General features: G+C 54.7%; 6 protein-coding genes across 6 annotated transcripts; 3 read left to right on the forward strand and 3 right to left on the reverse strand.

Moving 5' to 3' along the window:
- Positions 1 to 1,050: 1,050 nt before the first annotated feature.
- Positions 1,051 to 2,214, reverse strand: F5Z01DRAFT_375955 (uncharacterized protein). The gene has a single exon (XM_046259374.1). It carries the CDS (start codon positions 1,879 to 1,881, stop codon positions 1,099 to 1,101), a length of 783 nt encoding a protein of 260 aa, XP_046114229.1. The 5' UTR covers positions 1,882 to 2,214; the 3' UTR covers positions 1,051 to 1,098.
- A 532-nt stretch (positions 2,215 to 2,746) lies between these two features.
- Positions 2,747 to 5,208, forward strand: F5Z01DRAFT_375966 (major facilitator superfamily domain-containing protein). The gene is made up of 3 exons (XM_046259375.1): positions 2,747 to 3,076; positions 3,132 to 3,414; positions 3,465 to 5,208. Exons 1-3 carry the CDS (start codon positions 2,926 to 2,928, stop codon positions 4,711 to 4,713), a joined length of 1,683 nt encoding a protein of 560 aa, XP_046114230.1. The 5' UTR covers positions 2,747 to 2,925; the 3' UTR covers positions 4,714 to 5,208.
- A 687-nt stretch (positions 5,209 to 5,895) lies between these two features.
- On the reverse strand, positions 5,896 to 6,741 carry F5Z01DRAFT_629670 (ankyrin repeat-containing domain protein; the record flags this gene model as incomplete). The annotated part of the gene is made up of 2 exons (XM_046261675.1): positions 5,896 to 6,570; positions 6,676 to 6,741. Coding segments are annotated over 2 exons (741 nt in total), but the record flags the coding sequence as incomplete, so codon positions are not given.
- Positions 6,742 to 8,403: 1,662 nt separating this feature from the next.
- Positions 8,404 to 9,775, reverse strand: F5Z01DRAFT_683956 (nucleoside phosphorylase domain-containing protein; the record flags this gene model as incomplete). The annotated part of the gene is made up of 5 exons (XM_046265894.1): positions 8,404 to 8,595; positions 8,882 to 9,394; positions 9,422 to 9,426; positions 9,466 to 9,533; positions 9,567 to 9,775. The coding sequence occupies 5 exons, from the start codon at positions 9,773 to 9,775 to the stop codon at positions 8,404 to 8,406; spliced, it is 987 nt and encodes a 328-aa protein (XP_046114232.1).
- A 2,643-nt stretch (positions 9,776 to 12,418) lies between these two features.
- Positions 12,419 to 13,192, forward strand: F5Z01DRAFT_694356 (cutinase; the record flags this gene model as incomplete). Its single annotated transcript, XM_046266240.1, has 2 exons — positions 12,419 to 12,855; positions 12,919 to 13,192. 2 exons carry the CDS (start codon positions 12,419 to 12,421, stop codon positions 13,190 to 13,192), a joined length of 711 nt encoding a protein of 236 aa, XP_046114233.1.
- A 1,473-nt stretch (positions 13,193 to 14,665) lies between these two features.
- On the forward strand, positions 14,666 to 16,044 carry F5Z01DRAFT_629788 (uncharacterized protein; the record flags this gene model as incomplete). The annotated part of the gene is made up of 5 exons (XM_046261685.1): positions 14,666 to 14,815; positions 14,879 to 15,248; positions 15,312 to 15,429; positions 15,488 to 15,628; positions 15,693 to 16,044. 5 exons carry the CDS (start codon positions 14,666 to 14,668, stop codon positions 16,042 to 16,044), a joined length of 1,131 nt encoding a protein of 376 aa, XP_046114234.1.
- Positions 16,045 to 16,089: the final 45 nt, after the last annotated feature.

A 16,089-nucleotide genomic window follows, 5' to 3' on the forward strand; every position in this document is an offset into this window, starting at 1 on the left:
GCCGCGCAAGCGCTGCACTCTGATGATGACGAGCCTTCCCCCATCGTAGCATCGAAGTATCGAAGAACCCGATCAACGAACCGAAGCCAATGCTGCCAATCCATGATCCAGCCTCGGCTCGACGCCTCCGCTCCGCCGCGTCCCCATCCAGGCGTCCGCTACAGTGGCTGCGCGCCAATGACTAGGGCCTGTGGCGGCCGGGCAGTGGACCAGGTACTTTAACCTTACTTGCGTGTGCGTGCTGGCTTGTCTTGGCTCTCGGGCGTTTGCCCGTAACCCATTCCGCTGAGCTGAGAGCGCTGATGCGACGCTGCCACGGCCAGCGCCAGCGCCATCACATGAGCTGATAGTAATTAAAAGAATCCAAGCTCTGACTTGGGATCGGCACGCGGTTGGCGGCCACGCTCGGCCAATTCTCCAGCATCAGCCACGTTGCCTGCTACCACCTAATTACAATTTACCACGGACGCACGCACGAGGTGAACAATTGCGCGTGTTGTTGGTCGCTGCGAGCGGCATCACATGCATTTGGCTTGACGCGCGATCCAGCGTCGAAATCGAAACGGCAGCTGTCGGGCGACAGGCGACCCCGTTAACGCCGGCTAGCAGCGCCTCGCCCGCTCGCTCTCCTCCGACGGCCTGACCCGGCCTTCCGGTTCGTGACAGCGCACACATGCCCACCATCAGCAGCAGCAGCAGCAGCAATCTTGCTTTGCAATGGAGCCCGTTGCCAGAACCAGAAGCACGAGCATATGTCGTCGCGATGCTACGCTATGCCGCAATGCCACACGACGGCTGGGCCCATTGAGCATGAAGCGAATCGCTTGACACGGTTCCGCATCTTCGGAATCCGGAAACGTGAGAGACAGCGTGCGTGCGTGCGTGGAGGCCATGCCATGCCATGCCGTGCATCATTCGCGTGCTGCGCTGCCCCCGCTTTCAGGATGCAGTTCAATGAATCAATCAGATTGGCAACGGGTAAAAAGGAGATGCCACGTTGACCTGCGACTCAGTTGAGACAATGGCGAGCGTGGACGTGCGTGTCGCAGAATGCCTTGCGCTGACGACTACACCTCCCTCGGGTAGGCAGATTGCTGGTCAAACACGTGTGTCTGTCTCAGCCGTTCTCTGACCGCCAGATGGCTGTCCAGTCCTTTCACAGAAGCGACTGATCGTCGTCGTAGGCGACAAGGCAGTGTCTGAGCACATGACGCGACGACGAGAATATGAGACGAGAGTGGCGCGCTGCTCGTCGTTCACAGCATGTTGAATACCGGAAATTAACAGTTTCATGAGGTTCAGCTCGCCCATCTGATCATGACGATGGCACGATGTGAGGCAATGGCTGCATCTGCCTTGGAGTGGGAGCCGCTCAGCCACGTGTCTTGCGGCGCGCGCCCTGCTGTAACGTATCATATACCCAGACCTTTGGGAACTCCAGTCAAGTCTCTGCGAGTATACTGGCCACTTCCATCCAAGCCAGGCACCAAGTATAGCACCTCGCACAAGATGCGGCTGGCGGCATCGTCGAAACGCGATTCGGGGCTCTCTAGCCTCGCCCTGGTTCCATCCAGCCCTGGGAACACCGAGCCTTACCGCAGCTGAGCCTTGTGCTCGCGCGACAGGATGTCTGAAGGCAGAGGTCGGGTCTTGGACCTCGTGACTCCATGTCGTTGAGTCACAGAGTTGATGGCGACGCTTCATGTCGATCCGCGAGCAGTAAGATGAACCTTGGAACGCGACGCTCAGCAATCCACCTGCACCGCCATGCCATGTCTGCGCCGCTTGTGCCACCCGGGCTTTCGCTGGCATCATTTTCCAGCAATATCCGACCGAGCATGGGAGCCCTCGAAACGACTGTCCTTGACCTTGTTCCGCCATTACATGGACCTGTGCTGGCCTCCTTGTGATGCACGGTTCGAGGGACTGGATGAAATGGGCCAGCCCGCGCCAGTTCGCGCATGCGCGTGGTAACACGGCGGTGGTTGTTCCCGTCTCGGAAGAGCGACAGCCTTGTACGCCAGATGGAACAGGACTCGAGGCTTCAAAGGAGACGGACGGATGAAAGGCTCCTTTTGCTGAGCGCCCCAAGCCAGCATGTCGCACAATGCATCTCCGAAAGGGCTGCCACCGCGATAGCACTCGCGGTCCGTCTCATGTCTGTCTGCCATTCCAAGGTAATCAATGAGTTGTGCGATGGACTTTTGCCGCCCAATGCACGCTGTTCTGGCCAAAAAGGACATGCGCCTGTGCCTCAGTGAGACTGAGCCCCCCGAACGCGAGACAAAATCAAGCCGGCGAGGGAACGCTCTCCATTCACAGTGATAGGTGATATGTGCACAACGAGACAATCCGCCGAAATACCAACTGGCGTATGTCTACGTGCACGCAGCGCCCGGCGCCCGTTGGCGCTTACCTACCGGTGACCAGCGACGCGCTCCGGAGGCACAGCGTGCCCAGGCTGACAATTCACTGGCTGGCGATGGATTCGCACGGGCGCTCCTCTTCGGCGCGTGCTCCCAACTCGGGCATGATCCAGCGCAACGATGGACGTGCGCCGCAATGAAGTGCAATGGATGACGCGAGGAATACTCCGTGGCCCCCAAATGAAACAAACTGTCATCACCAGAGACGGCTGCAGATCCCATATTCGTAAGAAGGAAGAACAGATCACGCATCAGGGAAACGGGAGGCGCCGTCGAGCATGCAAGCCTTTCTTTAAAAAGAGCCCGCCACGCGTTGCACTGCACCACGTCGTACGGTTCTCTCGCCTTTCTGTTATGACGCAGATTGTGAGCGTCGATAGCAGAGCCTGGAAGAGGTGAAGAAAGCTATTTGATCTTTTGACTCAATTCAATCCGCTTCTGCTTCTTGTACCTTTATTCTAGCCCCCCTATCTGTTGACCATCAGAAAACATCATCACCATGTCTGAGACGACGAGAGCGACGAGCTCGCAGGGGCCAAGTCCCGTCGAAAATGAGGAGACGACTCTCACCACCCATCCCAGAGCCGGCATGGCCCCGTGGAAATGGAAGGGCGCCATGGCCGTATTTCTGCTCACAAGTGCCATCAGCGGTAGGTTCAGTCTACCTCTGCAAATGCCAGCCTCGTGCTCACTCTCTTCACCCAGGCTACGATGTCAGCAACGTGGCCAACATCCAGCCCCAGATGTACGCGGCCTTTGGCAATATTGAGCTCCTCCCCTGGATCGGCCTATCGTACTCCCTCGCCAACATGGCCGTGCTGTCCTACGCGCGCAAGATCATCTACTGCTTCAACCTCAAGACCACCTACCTCATCCACCTGGCCATCTTCGCGGCGGGTGCGGCGGTGGCAGGTGCGGCATCCAACATCACCACGGTCATTGTCGGGCGTGTGATCATGGGCATCGGTGGCTCGGTGATTCAGCAAACGTACGTGTCCCTTGCGTGATAGAACTGACCCCTCTGGCTAACGAGTCTAGTAACATGACGTTCATCGCGGTATTTGCGACCGCGGAGGAGTCGACTGGCGCATTCGGTCTGATCTCTGCCATGTGGGCTACTGGCCTAGTCATCGGCGGGCCCATTGGCAGTGCCTTTGCCGAGAACCAGTCGGCTACGTGGCGCTGGGCCTTCTACTTCAACCTCCCACTCGTCGGTGCCGCCTTTATCGGGGCCCTGCTCTCCGTGCAGTCGCATTCACTCGCGCCCAAGACATCCATCTTGCAGCGTCTGCTCAAGATTGATCCATCGGGCGTCGCTCTCAACGCGGCCGCACCGGTCCTGCTCGCGATTGCAATCACCTTCTCCGGCCCGATCTGGGACTGGGGCTCAGCGTCGTCCACTGCCCTCTGGGTGATTTCTATCCTGACCACAATTGTCTGGGGCTTGCAGCAATACTTTTGCATCCTCACCACCCGCGAAGAGCGTGCATTCCCCATGCACATGCTCAGACGGCTCGATCTCATCCCCCTGTGGTTGGCCGCTGGCTGTGCCGGCGCTGCCTACGCTGTGACACTCTACTACACACCGCTCTACTTCGCCTTTGCACGAGGCCATGACGCCCTCGAGCAGACGGAGCGTATCCTCCCCTTCGTCATTGTATTTATCTTCGTCGTCCTGCTCACAGGTGGCGTTCTCCTACCACGCGTCGGCTTCTACAAGATCATCTTCATCCTAGCGGGCATCTTCACCACAGCAGGCGCAGCCGCCATGGCCGCCACCATTTCCGACTTGTCCACGTCGGAGGCGCAGGTCATGGGTCTCGAGGCCCTCATCGGCATCGGTCTAGGCATGCACTTTCAGCACTCGCAGGGCGTCTCCAACGTCATCAACAAGAACACGCGCGACAGGGTCGATAGCTCTGTGATCTGCAATCTCACCCAGATGACGGGCATCGCCATGATCCTCGCGGTAGCGGGGGCCATCTACCAAAATGTCGGCTTCGATCTGCTTCAGGACGCCATCAACCAGGACGGCGCCTTTACTGAGCATGAGGTGCGTGAGGCGTTGGCTGGTGTGTCGTCCAGCGTCTGGCGCTCGGATGACGCGGAGGCGCGCATGCGTGGTGTCGAGGCTGTGGTGCAGGTGATTGCGGATGAGTTTTACATTGTTATTGGCAGTGGTGCGATTTGCTTGCTGTGTGGTGTCTTGATGAAATGGGAGCGCTTGGACTACGGCAAGACGCCAAAGGCTGCGTCGAGTGATGAAAAGGGGCCTGCGACAGTGTGAAGAATGCGATGATCATTATACAGTTGGATAGACATCCCCTATTGCTGCATCCGCCCCAGCAGCGACGCGTAGAACCTCCCCAACGCCGGACATATCGTGGAACGGATCCTAGGCCGCCACCATGGGTGTGGTTAAAGGCCATTTTGTCCAGCAACATTACCTCCTTGCCTGGTGAGGCGCTGGGTCAGTGTTAGGGCGAGGAAGCGGGCGCACGAGTTGCCCATGACGAAATAGGGGACGTTTTTTTGCGCCGCGAGGGTTTCAGGAGGAAGAAGGTGTGCCAGGGGAGGATTTAAGAGACTATGGACCTCATCTTGGTCTTCTCTGTTGTACTTGGCTGGTAGGAGGACTTGAAGCACAGCGAGGGAAAGTATTGACGAAGAATCCCTCCAAGATGTCCAAATACCGTGACCGTGGATGGATGGATAGTCCAGACGTCAGTCGAGTCTGTTGAGTCTGCTCCACAAGTCTCAGACTCGGATGCCCGATTCGGAAATCGGAGGCTGCGAGGCGGGCCTCTTATTCGACAGAAGACGAGATGCTCACGAGATATTAATATTGTCGAGATTGTGTGCTAGGTGGCGATGATGTATTGACTAACGATCTGCAATACTTGGATTTATATTTCCTTTCGTCTCATACGAGAATAGGCGTCCTAAATTCCACACTCTCTTGGAGAAGAGCAAATACTAGACTAGACGTATCTATCCACGCACTGGTTCATTGAAATACGCTCCAGTTGGTTCGATATCGCGTGACAACAATGTGCGCTTGACGACGCTAGCCACGGCTTCCTTTAACTAGCGGTCCTTCTTATTAGGGTCGGTGAGATGGAGGAGCCGTCTCCAGACCTCGACGTCGTTCGTATCATCCTTGTTGTCCGGGTAAACCAGTGCGAAGGATGGGATCTTCTCTAGAACGAGGTAGTGGCCCTTCTTCCAGGCCTTGATGGCTGTGGCGATGTTCTGGCGGAAGGAGTGGATATGACAAATGCGTACGGCTTCGTCATTGAGGTCATGTCGAACTTTGAGGATTCGAGAAAGGGCCTTCTTTAGACCAAAGTCGAAATATATAGCATCCGAGAGCCCAGATATCACTCGCCGAAGTAGCTACGAGTCCAAATTCAACTTTAGGCGCAAAGGAATCGAGGCTACACATATTTATATAGATCTCTGTCGACCCCTATGACTCTCCGTAGGCAAAGAAATTAAAAACAAAAGAGAGAAGAAGGGCAGCCACTGCCGATAGCACAAGGTGCCTCCATATCCTGCCCGTCACAAAGGCTGGCGTATGTATAGCCGCGTCCTCGACGGGCGCCGTAGTCTGCGTGGTAGCGGTATCCCGAGTCTCTGTCTCTATCGGCGTATTCGTCCGGGCTGAGCTCGGGCTGCGGGAACGAGCCCCGGCTTCGAGTAGTAGCTGCTCGACGCCACGACGCCCGTTCTTCTGTGCCGCACAGAGCGCCGTCCCGTACTCGCCGACCTGGGCTTGAAGATGCATATCAGCCCCGGCCGCGAGTAGGATCTGTACCGTCTCTATATTTTTTTTCTCCGACGCCGCCGCCGCGCAGAGCGCCGTCCCGAAGTCGCCGACCTGGGCCTGGAGATTTACATCAGCCCCGGCCGCGAGCAGGATCTGTACCGTCTCTGTGTTGCCCTCCGGCCCCGCCGCGGCCGCACAGAGCGCCGTCCCGAACAAGCCGACCTTAGCCTGCTGATGTATATCAGCCCCGGCCGCGAGTAGGATCTGTACCGTCTCTATATTGTTTTCCCACGACGACGCCGCCGCACAGATCGCCGTCCCGAGGTAGCCGACCTTAGCCTGGAGATTTATATTAGCCCCAACCGCGAGCAGTATCTATACTATCTCTATATAACCTCTTACCGCCGCCGCACAAAGCGCCGTCCCGAAGAAGCCGACCTTAACCTAGAGATTTATATTAGCCCCAGCCGCGAGGAGGACCTGTATTATCTCTGTGTTGCCCTCCGCCGCGGCCGCACAGAGCGCCGTCCCGAAGTCGCCGACCTGGGCCTGGAGATATATATCAGCCCCGGCCGCGAGCAGGATCTATACCGTCTCTGTGTTGCCCTCCGGCCCCGCCGCGGCCGCACAAAGCGCCGTCCCGTAGCGGCCGACCTAGGTCTATGCGTTAAGATCAACCTTGCTCCGAAGCTGCTCTGTCGCTAGCACAATCCGTGCCAGGTTGCTATAGCCAAAAAAAGACAAGATATAGAGAAGGTCTGTGTCCACATTCTCCCTTATATGTATCCTCTTGTCGCCCGCAGTAGCCCGGACGAACCCTACCCACCATTCGAGCCACGTCGCCTGCTTCTCGAGCCATGAGACCACTGCCTTTAGCGAATCTATATTGATAGCACGTGCCAATTCCTTATCCGCATGGGTAAAGATGTAGCGGGTGGCGTAGCGGAGAAACGAGTAGTCATGCTGGAGCTGGGTGAGCGACTCTGGGCTTGGCTGTCGTTGGAGTGGCTTAACGTCGTTCTGATCCCATGCCATATATTGCTCCATGCAGCGCTAGCAGATAGCCCAAAGCCGGCCATAAGTCGCGCTGATAGGGTCGGGACCGAGAGTCGGGTCGAGCTGGCTAAGCCGGCCCTGGCGGAAAAGGAAGTCGTTGACGGTTAGGTGGATGAACTGGACCTGAAGTCGCTGGTCATCGTCGCCACTACTGCGTAGCGAGTCTAAGTACATTGTATAGCGAAGCCTCGGCTTCCGCACTTCAATAAGGCCTCGCGAGGCTAAGATAATCCGTCGACGCATATCATCCGACGTTCGCTGGTGCTGCGTCGGGGCCTCCTTCTTGCCTATAGCCCATGTTATAGCATAGTAGAGCTCGTCGAGGAAGAGTAGCCGCTAGCTAAACAATACCCACTGTAGCGCCAGTAACGTCTCCTCTCGGTTTCCCCCTTCCCGGCTCACCAGAGCCTCGAAAATCTACTCGAGATTGTCTGGCATAGACTAAAGGACTATCCACATTGCCTTAATCTTACCGTCGTCGTACGCAATATTAAGTTACCCAACTACCAGCACCACCCATAGGAAGACACCATTTGCCCTACGCTAAACTGCAGCCTTAAGGTCCGCGTTGTCTCCTAGGAGCGTATCGCTAATATAGGCAGCAATATCCTCGCTATGCCCGTCTACGGTATCCACGACGGACCTCTAGGTGCTTCTTTATTATGATTAAAGGGTAATAACGGCTCGATAGGCATACCCTGAGCGTGATATTAGCTTGCGCAGCGCAGCTACTTAGCGTCTCGAGCGCTTTCACGACAGTACGAGCGCCGTCGTCGGAGCACTCATTAAGGGCATCGACTAGCAGGAGCAACGGCCGTCTAACCGCACCTCCGTTCTGCGTCCCTTGCCATCTAATCACCTCAATAAGAAAGTCGCGGAGCTCGGAGAACGACCAATCGTATGCCTTTGGAAGGCCCATAGTGCGGCCTCCGAGTCCCGCCTCCATCTCGTGACCATTCAGGCGCGTCTTGTCATCGTAGCGCGGCACGAAGAGTGTGTAGACGGCGTCGTCGTGCTTAACAAGCTCGTAGACGATCGACCTGAGCATGCCTAGGGGCGACTTCTCAAGCGCGTCGCCCCGCGCATTAAAGAAGTACGCGGCGATCAAGTGGTCGGGGAAGTAGTCCTAGCAGTAGTAGAGGGCATGCTTCATCAGCGTGGACTTGCCGGCGCCGGGCTTGCCCTTGAGCCAGAGCACGCCGTTGTAGTCGTCGAGGCGGTCGCGACGGCACCATTCGCTAAACTCGGGGGTAGCAAAGAGCCACGCGCAGGTGCCGGTGAGGGCAGGCTCGATGTCGTGCCGGCGGGCGCCGAGTTGGGTAAAGGCGAGCGAGCGCAGACAATCTAGACGGCGTCAGAAGGTGTAGTCCAGAATGTACCGCAGTTGGTGCCATCAAATGACATACTTTTTTTCTTGTCTTGGTGGGCGGTTTTCCTATCTATAGTTCCTTCTTGAGCTGTTGAACATGTAAATAATACTGATCATTCAATGTAACAAGGGAACTCGTAACTGACTAGAAAACTTGGCTGGTCCAACGAAATTCTGTTGGACCGCAGTGGTATTGTTGTTCTGTGGGCTAAATTCGTGGTTGGCGATGTCCAAGCCGCCTTGGTAGGATGATGGCTGAACGGCTTTGTCTGTTTGTAAATAGCGCTCAAGAACGGCCTTAGAGACTAAAGCGGCCGTTGCTGCCGCATAATCCTGCCAGTCCTTGTTCTTTTGGCTGTCCGCGTAGTCGCACACCCCTTTAATCACGATACAGGGGACCTCGTCCCAGACGCCCGCTCCCTCCATCTCAAATCCGATCGCCTTAGTCTCCTTAAAGATCTTGTTCCGATGGGTAGCCGACCGAAGGACCAAGTCGCCCGAAGCAATGACCCCTGTATGCACGTGGACAGCAGGGCCAGGGGATTGTGTTGAGATTTGGGCCCGAGGGCAGTCGTACTTCCCGGACCGTTTAAGAGGCAGGTTTTGCTGCAATCCTTGCAGTATTTGCGCAGATCGTTCCTCAAGCGTATCGAGCCCACGATCTAATTCGAAGACTGCTACTAGATTTCGGATATCTTTATTCGGTCGGCCCAGGTTATCTTCGACGCTATCCTTGCGCACAAACTTATCGGGGTGCTGCCTGCCGAAGTCGTACTATACCACACTCTTACTAATAATAACGTCGCCTAGAGAGACAATTTAACCGTGCGTATCGTGAGGCATACCACCGCACACACCAACGACGAGTGCGAGTCGAATATTAACGTAGCTCGACCGCATACTTACAGCGGCACTAGCAGCGTTCGCTTTGCCCATGTGCGGCAACTAGGCCAAAACAATGTTATTGGCTCCCATACGGCCAGTAATATAGTGGTTCTGGTCGCCGTTGGCACGGCCGTATCGATCGCCACCTTCATCTTCGTCCCAGAACTCGTCGAAAGCAGCCTCGACAGCATTGCGCTCGCACAGCAGCGCGCAGATAATAGCGATCTCGAAGTCGTCGCGGCAGCTGGGCGCATGCGGTCTGTTCGGCATGATGCGACGGTGCCACAGCAGGTATCGCTATGCTTGGTCGAGGTGGTCTAACATGTGGAACAAGACTGTTGTGCTAGCTAGCTAAGCAATGAGCGAGGGGTCGGGTGCGGAGGTGCTGGTCTGTCCTAGCAAGCAATATCCCTGTCAGGATTGGTGCCAATATCGAGCAGCAATTGTAGCCTATGAGTGTTATAATGCCTAAGACAATACAGTTCACCCCTTAACCATTCGATCGTTCTTAAGGTGTGTCAATACCCTCGCCCTAGTAATAGTCAAGAATAAAGACTCTATCTTAATTTATTCTCAATTCCTTGCCAGCGCAGTCTATGTACTCTTTTTATAAACTTACAGGGGTTGGGTTATGTAGAGCTATCAAGAGATTCGCACTTTTGCACAGGCAGGCGTGCGTCCGCAGCGCTAAACCATAGACGTCTAACGTTAGATTCTGCCCCAGCGCTAGCGACTTTTTCGAGTCGACTGAGTGCGGCACAGCAGAAACCTGGTGATGCTGATGGTGGCTGGGCTGAGTGGCCACCTCAGCCAACCACAGGTGCATTCGGTCAGCCGACGAGGCTGCCGACAGGAGCCTGCCATCGAAGCTGACATGAATGGCGACTGGAGGACACTCCATGTAGCCGCGGAGACGACTGGACTTTGCGGTTGCCATGATTCAGGGCGGAAGACCATGGAAAACATCCTACCGATGGTGGCATAGTGTCGTCCGCAGACTCTACGGTGGACTCCGCACTAGCGAGCGGGCCGAACGTTAATTATTTATGTAAACGCCGTCGGACGCTGGCACCGGCTCCGGGGATGATGAGTAATCCATGAGGGCCTCCCAGCAGGTCAAGGTGCTATCCCTATGCAGGCAGGGGGGAGAAACTGCCGTTTCGAAACGCATTTCGAGAACGAGGCTGTCATACGCTGCGAAAATAGAACTACACGTGTGGCCCTTTTGAGCCCACGTATCGTATCTCGCAGTAAAAGCATTAAGTTTCAAGATCGAAGCAGTCTGCCTTCATTACAGTATTCCACTTCATTAATAGGTCCATGGTGATGCCATGCTCTTGGCAGAGGCTCTGAGTCTCCGACAGTCATCGCCATTTTTGACAAAGTGGAAGTTATCACATTCCTCGGCTGTGCCATCGCGGGTTGGGGACGGGACGTTAGCTGTGTTCCTTGCTTCTGGGCCTTTGGTAATAGTTGGCATGTTGTGACCCTCCACGGATACGCAGTAGTAGTATAAAGCTAAGAAACCGGAGTAGTCCTCCTCGACTATAGTGTTCTACTCTATTTAACTAGTCTATAAAGATTCTCTATTCTTTCCAGAGGCTCGCGTAGTCGTCGCCTATTATAATATAATTAGAATAAAAAGTATCACAGCCCTCGGTCGTACTATCGAGAGTTAGAGAAGAAATGTTACTAGTTAGCGTTTATATACCCCGTGCCCCTATAAAGCTATCGTGGCCCTCGACAGAAATATAGTAATAGTACTTTACTTATAAACCGGAATAATCTTACTCGATAATATTAGTCTACTATATAAGTTAATTTACTAGGATACCGTGCTTAGTACGTAAGCTTTATATCATATATCTAGCGACAACTAAGCCTCCCTAACGCCGGTCAGTTAGGGTAGGTCACTATATCTTCCTTTAGTCTTAATGCAGTTAAACATATCTATTTTCGTTAAATTACTGCGCTAAAGAACTAGGCCAGCCGTTGCGATTAGCTCCCCCGAGTGTATCTGATTTTCCCGAGCCTTGGGAAGCATATGGCATGGCGGCCGCTAATGAGCCCGTTCCCAGCTCAATGCGGCAAAGTCTCGTGACCATGGATCCATTCTATATGGACTATCCTGTTTTCCCCTTAGAAACATGTCCTGCCGGCACTTACAGTTGTACTCTAATTAAGTGTGTGCAGGACTGAGACTAGACTAGCCTCCCCCACCCCCGTATTCCCCCGCGTTTCCGCTCCACACTCGGATGATAGTCCCCCGAAGCTATTCGCAACTCAAACCCCTTTTCGGACAAACGCATCTCTTCAACAAGTCTAGAATCGGCGGGTGATTGAATCACCGCCGTTTGATCGCCGACCCCTCATAAAGCGTTGAGCCCGGGGAAAAGATGGGTTTCTCTGCATGAAACATGCCGTTTCAAGTCGCGTTACAACACGCGGCGTCGGCTTTCTTGCCTCGGCTTCTGGTCTTGGCTTTGCATATTTTAAACTTTCCCCACAATCGACTTCGCGACTCGATCTATTTTAGTACTGGCGCGTTTTGAGTAGTGAGTCGCGTGCAGCAACTTGGCCTCCAGCTAGGTACGTTTACTATGAGGCATTGTGGAATGCTGCATCTGGCAAAGTTTGAGAGATGGGGAGTCGGTGGGCTTTCGCTTTCATGACCCAAACTAGGCATGGTATCCAAAAGCAATCAGTGTCAGCTGTGGAAAGTAAGATTCTCGAAGCGGTAGACATTGAGAAGGGGATACAAGAAGAAAAGTATAAAGACGTGAACGCCTCCCGCCTTGGAGATGAGAAGCTCAGCAGCAACAGCCAGCCTTTGCAACTCTTCCAGCTTCTTCAGCATCAGCCCTCGAGTCTTCGTACTTCACTTCGTCTCTCTCGCTCAACGCCAAAGTCACCATGCAACTCTTGTCCATCCTCGCCTTGGCGTCTGCTGCCATCGCTGCTCCAGCTGGTGTCGCCGTACCGGCACCCATCGTCACGACAGAAGACGTCACTGCGAACCCAGAGTTCGCCGCTCGCCAGATTCTCCCCACAAGCGAGAACGGACTTACGCGCGGGTTGTCGAGGTGCGGCGATGTCGTGCTCATCTTTGCTCGTGGCTCCACAGAGGTCGGGAACATGGGCACGATCATCGGCCCTGACCTGGTCCGCGAGCTTGAGCGTCGTCTGGACGGCCGCGACTTGACCGTCCAGGGTGTCAACTACGATGCTGCTTTGGCTCCCAACTACCTTCCTGGCGGGACTGATCGGGAGTCGGAGGACGAAATGAAGTCGATGCTTCGTTTGGCCCACACAAAGTGCCCCGACGCTGACATTGTTGTGTCTGGCTACAGGTAATTCTGCCCGCCCACTCCCCCTGAGATGGCCATCAATCAGCTAACGCTCTCTCGCCATAGTCAAGGAGCAGCCGTCGTCCACCGCGGCGTGGAGGATATCGAAGAGGAGATCAAGGACAAGATCAAGGGCGCCGTCTGCTTTGGCGACACCCAATTCCGCAGGGATGACGGTCAGATCCCCAACTTTCCTCGCGACAGGTACAAGGTCTTCTGCGGCGGCCTTGTCCGCGACACGGTTTGCGATGGCAACTTGGCTGGCGCTGTTTTGGCTCCTCACCTTGGCTACGGTTCCGATGCGCCCGAGGCTGCCGACTTTCTGGCCTCTAAGCTCTGAAGCTCGAGTCTGAAGAAACACGAAAGAATATCAAAAGTCCTGCTCCTATGGCTGAGCCAAGGTGCGCGAGTTGAAAGAGGCGGGCGAGCATGTCTTTTACTGCTGGGACTACTGGTTAAGTGCTGGTTACTACAATACAACTGGAATTTCCCGTCCCTTTATCTGTTGGCTTGCGAGCCAGGATGTGAACTTGTCGTCACTTAGTGTTGATGCGCGTCTTCGCGTACGCAGTGCCCCAGAGAGACAGACGGTAGTTGATAGACACAGCGACAATAGACTTGTTTTCTTTTACCGATTGGTCGACAATCTTGCTGAGGTCAGGTTGTGCATGGGGTCGCGCGAGCCGCCTTGGACGTGGCTCTGTAAGCAATTTCAGCATGGCACATATGATACAATGATGATAAATCAGGTCTCTTTGAATGCTTCAGTCAGAGGTTCAGGTGCCTTGAAACTCAGAGTGCCGACAGGAGGCTGTGCGTAGGGCAGCCCAAGGCAGAAGTCTTGGGGATTACTCCTTGTTGTGCGCGCCCATGTAAGTACCATAGATCAGATTGACTTTAGGGGCGCATAAGGTCGCGCTTTTATGGCCTCTCCATAAAGATGCCTGCTTCGGCCTAATCAATCTCCAACTGCGTTCTATGGTGGCATGTGGAATGTACATTAGCGCTCATGTTTCTAACGTTAACCAAACCACGCGTTTGTACCAGTATCCGTATGCGTGGGTGGACAGAAACTGATTTTTAGTTCTAGCTTACATATGTTGATTACAGTAATATAAATTAAGCTAATCGAGGGAAGCGAGGCCAACCCCCCGGCAGGGGCCGCCGGAGGCAAGTAGGGGGTGTAGGGTAGGCTCGGGCAGCCTCGTGACCGCTTGCTTAGTCGTGCCATGGCCTATATGTAGCTTCATGTTCCCGTCAACCTTTGTTTGAAAGTCCTGTCCCAATTAACTCAGTATGCATTCCCCTTGACATGGCCGGCCACAAAGACGCGCAGCATCGCTAACCCATCAATAGTTGCGTGCGGTCCGTGCCACAGACGGGGTAGGTTCAGCTTTCCGGGTCCCCGGCATCTCGAGGATGTAACTAATTGGAACTAGCAAAGTCCTGGAGGGAGGGACAAGACTCGGTCGCCCAATGCCACCGACTGGAGCTATATAATCTAACCTCGCGCGAAGATGAGGGTGGTGGCACCCGGCCCCTGGGACAGGCAGCCACCAGCACGACTAGTGCGGAACACTGACTCGCGCCGTGCCGTGTATGATATAATTATAATCTCAGCCCCAACGCCTGAAACGACTTGCACATACGAAGCGAAGATTTACGTCTTTCATCTGGATTATGACAACGGTTCGGGAAGGGGGATCTCCGCGGTGAATCCCAGCATCGATCCTCACCTATACCCCTTTCGAGCGTCACCATTCTCCCGACTTCAACCCTCTTGCTTCGACCAATTGCGAGCGACGTTCTCATCATGGGGCAGGATGACAGGGGCGCTCAGCTTCTCGCTTCGTTGTGGTCGCTGACGGCGGCGGCAGCGATACTGCTCTTTCTCCGTTTATACTGCAAGCTCTGTCGAGCCAAGGGCTTGTGGTGGGACGACCACGTGTTGATCCTCTCATGGGTATGTCTCCGACGAACCCCGACGAACCGAAGTGGCCCGTATGCTCATGCGTTTTTGCCATAGGTTTCATTGACCACCGCTGCGGCGATCCAAACATACCTTGTCAGCCTCGGCTTTGGCCAGCACATGGAGACCATTAGCAAAGAAGACCTCAAGACGATCAACCTGTTCACCATCCTCTTTGCGACATTCGCCATCATAGCGACCACAGCGAGCAAATCGTCATTTGCTCTGACCTTGTATAGGATCACCGATGCCTCCTGGATGAAATACTTGCTCGTCTTTATCATTGTGACGACCAACGTTTCGATGAACCTGGTTTGGATCTTCGGCTTCACCAAATGCACGCCTACGAAACGAGTGTGGGATAAAGACGTGCAAGGAACCTGCTGGGACCTGCAAAAATTAGTCAAGTTCCAATTATTCGCTGCTTGTGAGTCGAGGGTCCGAAATTGTATCTTTGGAGATGCGTCGTGAATTAACCCCGTGTGACCAGACTATTCGGCCATTCTGGACTTCGTCTTGGCCGCCCTACCATGGAAGATTATCATGGGCGCTTCGATGCGTCGCCGCGAAATGATTGGGGTTGCCGCGGCCATGAGCTTGGGCGCCATGTGACAACCCTCGAGTGGAAGCCTTACTAGATTGCGAGTTAGCTAATGCTCCCCTCAGTGCCGGAGCCACCGGCATTGTCAAAGCAGCCATGGTCGTCAACATGACGAGCCCCGATATCACGTACGATCGCGTCGATTTGACCATTTGGTCCTTTACGGAGCCCGCTGCTTCAATCATGGCTGTATCCATTCCTATGCTGTAAGTTGGACTGACACGCGTAACGCAACACGGAAACCAGCCTGTCTGACATGATGAAAAACAGGAGGATGCTGTATCAGGAGCTCAAGTCAAGCCACAACCGATCCAAGTACAACCGAAGCAATCCGTACGCCGCAAAACCGTGGGGCGATCACATGGCCCCGGAAGCACGGCAGACAAACCTGTACGGTTCCCATGGGCATTATAGCCAGAGGTCTGTTGCCGTCTCGTCGAATACGGCGTGGGAGGATTCCCAAGAGGCCCTGCGGGACTTAGAGGACAACACCCAAACAAAGTGGTCGTCCCCGGACTATAGCGGAATCCTCAAGACAGAGGAAGTAAGGGTGCATCATGAGCGACCGAGCAACGTGAACGGCGGAAACGCTATCGAGATGTCGTCTTTCGGGACTAGATGAACGCAAAAAGGGTAGGAAATGCTCTGGTGGTGAGCGAAACGTCAG

Source organism: Emericellopsis atlantica, assembly GCF_019669845.1.
Source record: "Emericellopsis atlantica unplaced genomic scaffold F5Z01scaffold_38, whole genome shotgun sequence".
Taxonomy (NCBI): Eukaryota; Fungi; Ascomycota; class Sordariomycetes; order Hypocreales; family Bionectriaceae; genus Emericellopsis; species Emericellopsis atlantica.